This window comes from Podarcis cretensis, assembly GCF_951804945.1.
Source record: "Podarcis cretensis genome assembly, chromosome: 14".
Classification (NCBI taxonomy): Eukaryota; Metazoa; Chordata; class Lepidosauria; order Squamata; family Lacertidae; genus Podarcis; species Podarcis cretensis.
The window spans coordinates 38,043,655-38,056,755 of NC_137183.1; the positions used below are offsets into that span (position 1 = coordinate 38,043,655).

General features: G+C 48.4%; 1 protein-coding gene and 1 long non-coding RNA gene across 2 annotated transcripts; both read left to right on the top strand.

Annotated features, from left to right (window-relative positions):
- Window positions 1-3,717: 3,717 nt before the first annotated feature.
- MCRIP2 (MAPK regulated corepressor interacting protein 2) lies at window positions 3,718-12,166 on the top strand. The gene is made up of 5 exons (XM_079952461.1): window positions 3,718-4,177; window positions 4,553-4,640; window positions 9,484-9,611; window positions 10,576-10,677; window positions 11,705-12,166. Exons 1-5 carry the CDS (start codon window positions 4,123-4,125, stop codon window positions 11,773-11,775), a joined length of 444 nt encoding a protein of 147 aa, XP_079808587.1. The 5' UTR covers window positions 3,718-4,122; the 3' UTR covers window positions 11,776-12,166.
- Window positions 5,552-9,347, top strand: LOC307202492. The gene is made up of 2 exons (XR_013832913.1): window positions 5,552-5,765; window positions 5,968-9,347. It is a non-coding gene; the product is annotated as an uncharacterized lncRNA (long non-coding RNA).
- Window positions 12,167-13,101: the final 935 nt, after the last annotated feature.

The window sequence follows — 13,101 nt, forward strand, 5'->3', positions numbered from 1 at the left end:
CACGGGTTAGGGGGCGCAAATCCACGGGTTAGGGGGCGCAAATTACTTGCCTTGCCCCGGGTGCTGACAACCCACGCTACGCCACTGCATACAGGGAAAGGGGAGGCCACCAGCAAAACCGCGCAGCTCTCCCACTCATTGTGGTGTCCCTGAGAGGCCAGCACCCTGGCGCAATGCACCACTAAGCCCTATGGGAAAGACAGCTCTGCTTAAGTCACTAATGTGGACGTAACTTAACATGCGGCTTTTGTTATATTATTATTAGGATTGTAGCAGGAAGGGAGGTGAAACGTTTGCAGTTTCAAGGGGGAAACCACCCTTTTTTTAAAAAAAAACCTGCCACTTGTTTTTGAGTGGGTGTGCAGGGGAGTCACTGCATCTCGGCCAAAGTGGGGGGGGGCACTTCTTCTCAATGCAAAATACTGTACCAGTTTCAGAAGAGTTTCCTCAGCGCTGCAGAAGGGGAAGAAAGGCTTAAAATCCCACTACATATGGTCTTGTGAATTACCAGCTCTTCCCAGCTGTCGCAATCTACATTTTAAATAAATATTATTAATTAATTAGTTAATTAAAAACTGCTTGTGAGGTGCAAAGAGGCATCCATCTAATTTAACTTCTTCTGTAGTTTGGCCTCCAGGATTTGAATAGTAGTCAATTGACTAGAGGGCATGCAATGCAACAGCGGGAGGAAGGTGGCACCTTTCACCTACAAACAGACAAAGTCACCCTTGCAACATTGCCGACCTTTGGCTAGCTAGAGCAGGAATTCCCAAGGTCATCTCTGAACTTGGCTCACCTTGGAGCACATGGAGAAAGGTGAAGGCAAGGCAGAGCCCACTGGCTTTCCCATGAAGCACTTCTCTTAATATACATAGGAATATAAGAAGATGCATGATACTGGCTGAGTCATACTATTGGTCCATCAAGCTCTGTATTGTCCACACTGACTGGCAGCAGCTTTCTGGGATTTCAGGTAGGGTTCTCTCTCCCAGCCATACCCTGGAGATGTGGGGGCCTGAACCTGGGACCTTCTGCACACAGAAGCAGCTACTCCGACAGTGAGCATCTGCCATCCTTCCTGAAGGATCTCAGACTGCAGGAAACAGCAGCACAAAAGTCTAATAGGTTTTATTTCCAGCTTTGGTGAGAGTAGAATCCTCTTCAGCAGAAGCGCCTTTGGCAGAAAATGCAGGAGGGGAAAAATCATAATATTTTGACGAAGCATTGAATTTGATTAATCGTGTTTTTCCTTTCATTTATGTATTGCTTCCTACAAAACATCATGAAGCAGTTTTACAATAAAACTGCAAAACCATAAAGCAATGTCATGTATCAAAACAATGAAAATTATTTCACATATTCAGAGAGTGAGATAAAAAAAAAATCACTTCAAAGGTTTGCTGAAAAGGAAGGTATTCAACAGGCACCAGACAGCAGAGACTGCACTTGTCTGGTATATAATGGGAGGGAATTCCAAAGATATGTTCTGCTGCACTAAAAGCTGGTTCCTGTATCATAGGCAAGGTATCTCCTAATGAGATGATGTCTGCAGAACGCTCTCTCCTGTAGAGCTCAGTGATAAGCTGGCTATATTTTGTTAAATTTATATGCAGCTTTTTGGCCCAAAGACTCCCCAAACAGTAAACTGGTGGTGTAGCAAGAGAGGATAGTGTGGCAGGAAGATTCAAGGACACTCAAAGAAACATTTAAACATTCCAGTGTAATGTTGTATACTATAGTATCAATTGCTTTTTTTTTTATTTGCAGAATATGGATAGAGATATTTTCAAAATGAGAACAAGAACATAAAGTGATCACAACTAGGATGGCCATTCAAACAGAGTTTGAATACAGAATTGCCATTCAAACAGAGTGCTGGAAAAGACTAATTTATAATTATATTTTGGGAATGGTTCTTCAAGAGCATCCTACAGTTCTCCATGACATATTGCTGTGAACAGGGATTTTCAACAAATATGAAAGGTCAGAAAAGAGAAGGGCTTCTTTGTGTTGGTGAGGAGTTGAAAGATTGCTCGTTTCAACTTAGACATAATATAAATGAGATTACCCAACAAAAGCAACCTCACAGCTCTCCCTGAGTTTGTATACGTACTGAGGGCACACATGTACATATTACAGAGTGTGAAATACTGTTGCTTTCCTGCTATTGTCATCATTATCACAAATAGGATGCAACAAAATATTGCATGTCCCGAATTCCAGCCACTCCATTCCATTCTCCTCTCCCATTTCTTTTATTCTCCCCTGAACACAATCAGGCAGCATTCCATGGTCTCCAAACATTTTCAGCCCTCCCTGTCTGTTTTTGAGTCCCTCCTGTTCTACATTCCCCATGGCTGTTGTGTTTTGTGCTTCTGTGAATCATGGGATCATGGGAAGCTGCCTGCTACTGAGTCATACTGCTAATCTATTTAGCTCAGTATTGTCTGCACTGACAAGCAGCAGCTCTCCAGAGTTTCAGGCTGAGGATATTCCCAGCCTTACCTGGAGAAGCCAGGGATTGAACCGGGACCTTCTGCATGCAAACCACTGAGTTACTGCTCCCCCCACTGCAGGCCAGCTGATTCCTCCCATTTTGTGTTTGTGTGTGGTTCCATATTTTGGCAACATAAGGAATGGCACTCACAGCCTGAACATCAGAAACAGAGCGATTTTTTAATTATTATTTTGTGTTAAGAATACACAAAAAGCAAGCTGGTCTATGGGACTGTATTGCTTGACCCAGCAGGCTAGTTCTTAAGATGTTTTCACTGCACACAGGAACATTAAAGATTGATCAGGAAATAGGAAGAAATGTCTGCTGATTGGCACATGCATAAACATCCCTTGATTTCTCTGCATTCAGTTCCTCTACTCCAGCCTGGCTAGTAGAGCCAGTTCACACATTTGGCCCTGAATCAGCAAGTAGAATAACTGCTCTCTCTTCTCTAGGCATGGGGCAGAATAAGGGGGTAAAACAGAGCACAACACTTAGGAACAGAATGAAATTTTTAAATCCTCCTTTCCATTAAAGATAAATTAAAAACATAGCCATCTGTGACACTTTAAAGACAAACGCTTTTATTATGTGGCCCACAATCCACTTCATCAGATGTATGACGTGTTATCCCAGTTATCCCATCAGTGTATACCTGCAACTCAAGATAACACTTACCTGAATCTGCTAAAGTGGACTGTAAGACCTGAAAGCATATGTCATAACAAATGTGTCCACAAGACTCCTTGCGTTTTTTGCTGCAATAGTTCACACAGGAGGCTACTCTCCTTAAAAGCAGATATCTAGTATGTGTGAGTGTACTGGACTACAGCCCTGATGTGGTAGTTTTCTCCTTGCAGGGAATTATTTACATAATGAAACATCCCAGATATTATTCCTGGGCAGCTGCCATGAAGCGGTCCAGCCCACTTTTATGCAGCTCAGGATTGCTGTTGGGGTGCCGAGAATCCCAGAAAACTGCTGCACTCGCGTGCTCGTGTGAATCAAGCCCAAGAGAGCCAAGAGAGTAGCCTAGCGGCGCACCTTCTCCCGCAGTTTCAAAGCCTGCTGTGCAATTGCGCAACGCATGAAAAGGGACCTCTGACTTCGAAAAGTTCTTGCACCGTCATCGGCAGACCTCCAGGCTGAGCCAAGCGCCGCGCTGCGCCTTTAAGAGGCGCGATGGGCGGGAGGGCGTGTTGCAGGCATGCCTCCTTCGCTCGCGCTCCCACTCGCCTAGTTAAAGGAGAACCGCGCCGCGTCCAGCTGCCGCCGCCGCCGCCGAGAAGTTAAAGTCAAAGGCAAGCCGGGAAGACTTTGCCATTGCAACAGGCGGCAGCAGCAGCAAAAACAACACAACAACAATTGGGAAGGTTTGCAGAGGAACCACCATCAGCGCAACGTGGGGGAGAAAGGAGAGCGCACAAAGGCATCTTATTATCATTATGTATTATTGCTTTTGTTAAAAAAACACCTTGCCATGTAAAGTTGTGTGTGCAGGACACACACTTTTTTATTTTTTAAAACTAAACTATTCTAGTTGGGCGCGCGCGTGCGGCAGATCGGCCCCCCTTTTCCCTGCCTTGACCCACATTTCATTCATCTGGTGCTGCTTGGAGACGCAGATGATGTACACCATCACTAAGGGACCTAGCAAGTTAGCCACCCAACGGAGGACAGGTAAGGACGGGACAAGGAGGTGGGCGTTTTTGTGTGGGGATGAATCTGCATGTGCGTAAGTGCCTCCTCTCTCGCCCCCCCCCCCGCTGCCAACCCGGTTGTGCTTTGAGAGGGAGGGAGGAGGGAGCAGGACCCTCCGGAATCCTCCCCAGCCCGTGCCTCTGGGAAACTTCCTTCCTTTGCAAAATTGATCCGTGTGTGTGTGTGTGTGTGTTGGGGGGGGGGGGGGACGTATTCCTTCCTTTAAGCTTCGATCATTCAGCTCTCCCTCCAGGCCTGAGGGGGCTCCTCTGGGCGGGAGGCCGCGCTGCCCTGGCCCTGCTCGATCGCAGCCCCCCACCCCTTAAGGATGTTGCCTCGATTTCCCCCGCGCAGGTCCCACGCAGCAGGTGGAGAGCAAACTGGCCGACCTGAAATGCCGCCGGCGGCAGCAGCAACAGTTCAGCGAGTGGCCTCTGTCAAGGTGAGCGAAGGCGGCCCTGGGGTTCCCCCTACCCACGCGCAGCCAGGGACGGGACCGCGGAGCCGGGTCCCAATGGCCGCCTGGGCAGCGGTTGTGGAAATCCTGCTCGGGCGGCCGGAGAGGACGATCCGGAGCGGCGGTGACCTTGCGCGCCGCGTGCGAGGCGATCTCCTTAATGCGGCGCCTCCTCCTCCTCCTCCTGCTGCTGCTGGGCCCTTCCAGTGACAGCCGTCCTGGGGAGGAGGAGGGGTGTGCGTAATCGCTGCCATCCCGCCTGGGCCGACTTGCTTGGGGAGGGGGCGTGAGTGGGGTGGGGGGCATCGCCGCGGCATGCAGCCCTCCGGTGTTTTTTGGGGGGGGAGACGGGGGAGGGGGTGACCTTGTGGAAAGGTTACCGGGGTTGTCCTTGCCCCATGGCTCCCACGTGGAGGGCGGGCTGCTTTCGTAGGGAACGAGTAAGAGGCGAGTCGGGGGGGGGGTGGGCCTGTGCGGGTGGGAGTGGGCGCAGGGCCCGCTGGGTGCAGCAGGGGGCCAGTGGCACGTGCGTGCGCGTGTTGGGCTGCGAGGGGATCTCCTTCGCCACGGCGGGGGTGTTTGGAGGCGACGTCATTGGAGCTGGAGAAGGAGGGGGCGCGCGCGTGTTTCTAGATCGATCGCGAGCTCGTGCCCAGCGGGCGACCTTTCCCCTGGAAAGCGCCGAGGAAGCGGACACACCCCCTTGCAAGGGGGCGGGGCAAAGGAGGGGCGGGGCCAAGCCCAGCGGGACCCCCTTCGGAGTTGGTGCCGGCGCAGGAATCTGGAGCGGAGGAGAGCCTTGCCTCTTCCATCCTTGACCCCTCGGAGGCAAAAGGTCCTAGGAAACCGCGGAAGTGGTGCGCTCGCGAGGTTTTGTAGAACCGATCTTGTGAGCCCTTAATGTTAAAGCTAGCTCATATTCACTCTCTGTTTCTATTTATCCTGTTGGCTATTGCATTTAGCTCACACCCTTCCTCCAAGGGGCTCAAGGTGGCAAATTTGTATTTTTATCCCCCCTCCCCTATCATAATTAAATCTGTTACTCACCCTCATGGGTGTAGCCAGGGTTGGGGGGGGCAGAACCAACGTGATTTGGTCAGTTACAGATAGGTAGCCGTTTTGGTCTGCCATAGTCAAAACAAAATAAAAAAATTCCTTCCAGTAGCACCTTAAAGACCAACTAAGTTAGTTCTTGGTATGAGCTTTCGTGTGCATGCACACTTCTTCAGATACACTGAAACAGAAGTCACCAGACCCAGATTGTTGGTCTTTAAGGTGCTACTGGAAGGAGTGATTTGGTCAGTTAGATAAGTATTTCTATTGTCTTGCTTGATGGGGGGGGCAGCTGCCCCCCTCTGCCCCCCACCCCTTGGCTATATCCATGCTCATCCTTCACTGGAAAGTTATCGTCACAGCAACCCTCTGAGCTTTATGAGGAGCAAGGATTTGAGGAATAGAAGGTGAGGCTCTGAAGTTGTGGTCTGGCACTCCAACCACTAGAGAACTCTGCCTCTATTAGCCTGGTGGGTGGCGTCCTCTTTTACTGTTGAAATTTAACCCAGATGGAACTCCTCAGAGCCGGGACATTCCTGCTACACACACACATACACACACACGTCTTGGATCTTCTTAGAAAGCCCTGGAAATTTGATTTTTAAATGGATAGTGTTAATTTGTGAGTTTCGATCCATCAAAAATTGGGTGAAGTCATGTCAAAGTCACATTTTGGTCTGCCATCTTGATTCAGAATGGCGCCTGGTGTCCAAATGTTGGCAAAGACATCACCCCCACACTGGGAACCCTCATGCCAAGTTTGGTGACAATATCTTGAGAGGCAGCCCAACCTACAGAAAACAAACAGACAAACTGTTTCCCAAATATATAGTAGCCAGCAAGATGGATAGATAGATCGAGCTTGCATTACTCTGTCAAGGAACACTGATAGTGTATACAGGACTTCAGGCAGGGAGTATCTCCCCGCCTTACCAGGCAATGCCCAGGATTGAACCCACAACCAAGGATTGAACCCACATGCCAAGCAGATGCTCTGCCACTGCACTGGGGCCCTTTCTTCATTGCAGTTATCCTCCTTGTTGATTGCATTTCATAATGCAGGTAGCAGCAACATTAACAACTCACAACAAAATAGGCTCTTATTTTTGTTTATTTTTTAAAGTAAAGGGATCTGTGTCATTTGGCCAACATGCCTGGTCCGATAGATCCATTTCACCGATAACTGTAGCTATTCAGAGTGCATAGCCTGTGAGCTGAGGAGAGAGACTGGCAACTTTGAGACTGGCATAATCCTGTACCATAGGATGAAGGGGTGTGTCGTGGCAGCCCTGTTGCTTTCCCCAGCTCACCTGACATGGTCCACTTGGCTTGCACAAGTGTGTGCTTGTTAATTCTGGATTAATTATTTTGATGATGCAAAATACACTAACATGGGGTTAGAATCCTTGCTCCATACCTAAACGTATGTTGAAATAGTAGGATGAGATGGGGGAATAATCCTTACTCTTTCCCAATGGTGTGTTCATCTGTCCCTGGAAGTTTTCCTGACACACGTTCGTTCCACTGATCGCAAATGGAGCATGAGTCCAAATCGGTATTTGCCCTCAGTGAAGACTGGTCCATTAGGGCAAATGGGACCCTGCCCCCATCAAGATCAGTCTGTTTTAGCCACCCCCACCTGCCTGCCTCCGTACTTACAACCAGTACAGGGGCAGGTCCTGCCTGCCAGTTTCTTCCTCTTTAGTCTCAATGTTGCCCTTGTAGAACTTAGCGAGGAGCTGGAGAATGGGGACCAAACCAGAATGATTCATCTCCGCCTCTCATTGGCTCTTGCTCCCCCTACTGTTGGGCTCCCTGACTTTTGCCCTAGGAGCCCCAGTGGGCACCAGCTTTCCGTGCTCCCTATGCGCCTAACATTTGGGAGAGATAGTGAACTGGGCATGGAGGGAAAAGCAAGGAACGTGGCAGTTGCTCCATTTTTGGGGACTGCTGGATTTGGCCTGGGGACAATCAGGTCACGGTTGCGGTCTCCTGATCTAGAGAACTAATGGATTTGGAAGATGTTCAGCATTGCATCCTTGATACAGTACGTTCTTGAACACAAAGACAGCTCTTTCTTAAAAAAAATTAAATTAACGAGTTTCCTTGTATGACATTCTGGTTTTTTTGTATGAGCTGGGGGAAACTTGGGTGGCCTCCAGACTATTAGGATTTTGCAGCAGGGATTCAGTTGCAGGCCGTAAGTTTAAGGTTTGCTTAATTAAAGCACTGCAAAGTTCTATTTTTATAAACAGGCTTTTTGCAGTCAGGAAAGTGATGGGGAAATGCATTGAAAAGTGTGGGGTGAACAAATGACTAATGGGAAGACCTAAACCACTGTACAAGCAAAGTGGGCTGAATGGCTGTTGCCATATAACCACCCCAAAAGCAAATGAGAATAGACAGTCAATAAAGACTGGATGTAGTTTGACCACTGCATAAGCTTTGTGGAAGCAGATCAGGATGAAAACATAATAAATGGGTTATGTGGAGGAGCCTGGCAAATTCCTTATTCCGTCACATTGTTAAGGTTCCCTTATCAAATCAACTTCAGTTTCAGGATACAATGGGCACCACATGGCTCTCCCCACTTCCCCTTCCATTCTCACAACAACTCTGTAAGGTAGGTGATGCCCAGAGACTATTCCCAGCAAGGGCAGGTTTGAACCCTGGTCTGCCAGCTCCTAGTCCAGGATACAAGACACTACATGCCCTTGGCACACCTATTTGTTCCTTGTTTCAAATCTTCAATGCCCTGCTTTACATACACAATTTATCCCTGTAAAATTTGCAAGCAGCGATCTGTAGATCTTTGATTTATTCATGCTGGATGAGCAGATTGCACTATTTTTTCCTCAGCAGCTGAGTGGATAGTTGAGTATAATAGCTCATGACAGGAACCCCACCCCCACCCCAATCCAGAACCGCCTTGAGCCCAATGCCCGGGGCAACCACCAGGGTTCCCATAGAAATCTATTCTGCGGCTGATCTTTTTGAAGCATTTATAACTCACCCACCTCCGCCCATAGCTAAGATGCTCTGATTGCCCTCGAGCAAGTATTACGGTAGGTGCCAGGCCAGGTATTGCTTTGTAAGCCCAGCAGTTTACTGAACAATAAAACCATTTTTATTGGGCACCTGAGATGGAGTGTTATAAACGTATTGTGTGTTGCCTTCCCTCACCATGGGCAGGTTGCAGGGCTGCTGTTCTCAGCAACAGCCTTACAGGAGGTGTCAAATCCTTCTGTGCCTTATTTGGGCAGTGGACAAAGATAGACATAATCTCTCCTAGCTGGGGAGAAAGAGAATACTGCAGAGCAGGGAAGCACCACAAGCAGGTTCCCCCTCCAAGGGAGGCACAGGGAGTGGTGACAAGCGGCAAGGGCCATTCTAGTTGTGGCTTCCCCTTCTGTGGAATGCTCTCCCCAGCGAGGTCCACCTGGCACCTTCACTGACATCTTTTTAACACCAGGCCTTTTGACAGACTGAGATGATGTTGGTTTGTTATTAGCATCCTTCCAAGATTCCTGTGGGGATTGTTTGTTCTGATTTTATTGCATTATGTACTTAGATTTATGTCTTTAATGTGTCAGTCCCTTGGAGACATAACAAGTCTAATAATAATAAAAATAATAATAATGAACGAATGTAGTATTTGAGGTGTGTCTGGTTTCCTCACTGTACATCTTTTGGCAAATGCTTTGCTTTGAAGGGTTGAATAATAACAACCATGATGACTGTGGAGGAATAACATTCTCTGCCTCTGTTTTGGCAGCCCAGCTCCAAAGCTCGTGTTCAACAGGGTAAATGGCAAGAGACCCCCACTCAAGACCCCCCCTACGTTGGCCACAGAGGAAAACTACACCGTGGCACATGAAGAAAATGTTCGGTTTGTGTATGAAGGTAGGTGAGCTGCTCTGTTGAGCCCAGGAACAAGTGCTTGTTTTCCTTACAGCTGTGCTTGTTTTCCTTACAGCTTGGATGGAGATGCTTCTGTCTAGGCAGTGGTTGGATTAATTTCACAGGGCCCTCAGCAACACCTGTCTCACCAGTCAATGTGGGCTGTCTGTTGCTCTATGGATTGTAAGGGTTTGTCTACACTTCTTTTCCTGTACCTAGAAAGCATGTGTCTGCTCCACGACGTTCCCTGGGAAAACCCACTCTTTACCACTGAATCGGAGCAAATGTTAATCCGCGGGAAACCAGATTGGTGTTTGATCTGATTCAGTGGTAGAGAGCAGGTTTCCCCAGAGGAAAGTGGCATGACAAGCGGAAGTCTGGACGACTCCTGGGATAAGAAAACGAGCCGGCAGATGTTAGTGAAGGTCAGTCCATTAGGTCAAGTGGGGCACTGCTCCCAGCCTGCTTTCACCCAGCCTCTACCTCCTGTTTCCTTCTCTCCAACTGGTCCAGAGGGTGGCACTGACTGTAAGTCTCCTCCTGCTTAGATTCAGTGTTGCCTTTGTAAAACTCAGCGGGAAGGATGGGGACAAATCTAGAATTAGTTGGCTATGCCTGCATGTTATTAGCTCCATCTACTTTTGGGCTAATGCCCTCCCAGTCCTAATGGGTATTAGCCACCACTGTCTGACATCACGGTGACATCATGTGATTGACAGGTGAGCAGCCCCACCCACCTGTCAAACTTGATCTACAGGCAAAGGGTGATAAGGATCTGGCCCATAGGCTGGATCTGGTTCCCCACTGAAAGCTACGTAGTCTTTGGCCTGCAAAGGAGCCAAAGCCTTCTTCAGGAAAAGCGTCAGCAGCTCGAGTTCTTGTCAGCCAGAAAATGGGGCCTCCATGAGGTTTGCTGCTTTGGAGTGTCCTTCTCTCCTTATGTGCCCTCCTCTCTCCCACCCTCCAGCCTGGCAACAGGTGCAGCAGCAGCTGGATGGCGTCCAGCAAGGGGACAGCAGATCTGGTCCAGTGCAATACACAGAAAAGACACCTGGCCCTGAATTGAAAGGTAAGTAAGTGTGTGTGGCTTGCCTTCAAGGAGTGGCATGGAATCAAGCGCCGTGGGATACACAAGAGATGTCAGCCAGATCCTCAGAACCAAGAGGCAACCTTTAAAGCCCCTAGATTCTTCCCCAGCTCAGATTAAAAATTCCAAGCTGGAAAATAATTCTCAGCTTTCTTCCCTTGCCCGCACCCTGTCCCCCATCCCATGATACTTAGAAGAGCCACTGTTTAGTGGTAAAATGCCAAATTTGCATCTATATTCTAGTGAATCCCTACTCAGTTCACTAGGACATATTGCAAGGAGACCCCCCTGGTCCACTTCCAGAACCACGGTTCCCAGACTTCCCTGTGAACAGGGATTGGTTGTTAAACAAACAACCCCTCTGGAAATGGTTACCAGGATTATTGCACCTCTTTACCCTGGTCTTTGCACTATTATAAAAATCCCTCCAATCTCCTGTTTCTAGCATAGTAATTGGGTTGATGGATACAAAATAAGTTCCTTCTTTGTGTGGGCAGGTTGTGTTCTACAGCATTTTTATGTATATACAGTCGTACCTTGGAAGTGAAACGGAATCCGTTCCGGAAGTCCGTTCGAATTTCAAAACGTTCGAAAACAAAATCGCAGCTTCTAATTGGCTGCAGGAAGCTCCTACAGCCAATCAGAAGCCATGGAAGCCCTGTTCGGGTTCCGAAAGAACGTTCGCAAACCGGAACTGTCACTTCTGGGTTTGCGGCGTTTGGGAGCCAAAACATCAAAGTTCCAGGGTGTTCAACAACCAAGGTATGACTGAACTTTTACTTTACTTTATATTGGTTTTAATTTCTGTGGCCATTTTGAGTTTGACTCTTGTAAACAAAAGAAACTAAGTTATTTGAGAAGCTGTAGTTTTGATATTTTCTTAGCCTACGCTTTTTGAGAAACTGAAGTTTTGATATTTTCTTAGCCTAATCCTTCAGATTTTGCAGGCAGATTTTTCTTCTGCGCGTGCTCTTAAATGGACCCAATCCTCTCTCTCTCTCTTTTTCAGATTTTGTGCCCATAGACCTTGAGGACTGGTGGGCTCAACAGTTCCTGGCAAAAATCGAGAACGGATCTTAACAAGGGGTTATGCAGAAAGCTTAAAACAAAAAAGTTTTAAATTTACCGTAAGGAAAATATGCACCCGTCCAAGCAAAGAGAAAAGAGAGAGAAAATGGGGAACCCCTTGGCAGTCCCCCACCCTGGAGCCCACTTTTGGGGGCAGGAAGGAGAGTGATCGACAGCGAACTGCTTCCTTAGAAGCTCTGAATTTTTTTTCCACCGGAAGATTCAGACAGACTGAATGTCTGGAAGTGCCATGGCAACGTGGGTTTGGGGGGGAGGCTTAGGGGAGGGTCTGGCAACCCTGTCCTACTCCCACTTGGAGCTGGCACCCTCTGGAAAGCCAGCGCTGCCCTGTAAAGCCAAGACTGCATTCTCAATAAAAGCACCAATGTGCCAGTGGAACAAGGCCATGTTGCGTGGGGAGGAATTATGGCTGGGAGCGGGCCAAGGACGCCACTCCTGCAAAAAAGGAAACGATTACAAAAGCCTTTGCTGGTGGTGTTCTGCTGGCTGGCAGATCAAGGGCAGGGGGGGAGCTGGTGGCGCAGGGGAATTCAGGTTTGCTTTTGCCTCAGCTGCCAAGTGTTGCACTGCCGTTTGGGTCAAGGCAAGGATGTAGAATCGTGTAGTCCAACCCCCCTGCAGTGCAGGAATATGCAGCTGTCCCACACAGGGGATTGAACCTGCAACCTTGGCGTTATCAGCACCATGTTCTAACCAACTGAGCTACCTCTTCTGACAGTATTGTTGCTTTTCACTCTGTACGTCATCCAACTCCCCTCCCCCCCATGCATGTTGGGAGGTAATACAAGTGCTTAGGCAGGAACAACACAGAGTGCAAAGTCCTGCTCTTGCTTCAAGTTTTAGCTTAGGGGAGGATAGTTTCTATGTTCTTGGGTACAGTGGTACCTCGGGTTAAGTACTTAGTTCATTCCGGAGGTCCGTTCTTAACCTGAAGCACCACTTTAGCTAATGGAACCTCCCGCTGCTGCTGCTGCACCACTGGAGCACAATTTCTGTTCTCATCCTGAAGCAAAGTTCTTAACCCGAGGTATTATTTCTGGGTTAGTGGTGCCTGTAACCTGAAGCGTATGTAACCCGAGGTACCACTGTATTGTTCTATTTAGGAACATCAGGGTTTCCTAGCTGGATCAGGCCAAGGACCCATTTAGCCCACCACCGTGTTCTCACAGTGGCCCACCAGATGCCTCAAGCAGCACTTGAGCACAAGAGAGTTCTCACCTTCTGCTGGTTTCCAATAACTGGTACTCGGAGGCATTCCTGCCTCCAAACTGTGGCAGCAGAGCAGAGCTATGATTCTTGCAGAGCAGCAGCTGATGC

Bases quoted from the DNA above. Each gene is read 5' to 3' on its own strand.
- MCRIP2 (XM_079952461.1), top strand. From the start codon at position 4,123: ATGATGTACACCATCACTAAGGGACCTAGCAAGTTAGCCACCCAACGG. The intron at 4,178-4,552 runs GTAAGGACGGGA...TCCCCCGCGCAG, and splicing joins AGCCACCCAACGGAGGACAG to GTCCCACGCAGCAGGTGGAG. The intron at 9,612-10,575 runs GTAGGTGAGCTG...CCCACCCTCCAG, and splicing joins TGTTCGGTTTGTGTATGAAG to CCTGGCAACAGGTGCAGCAG.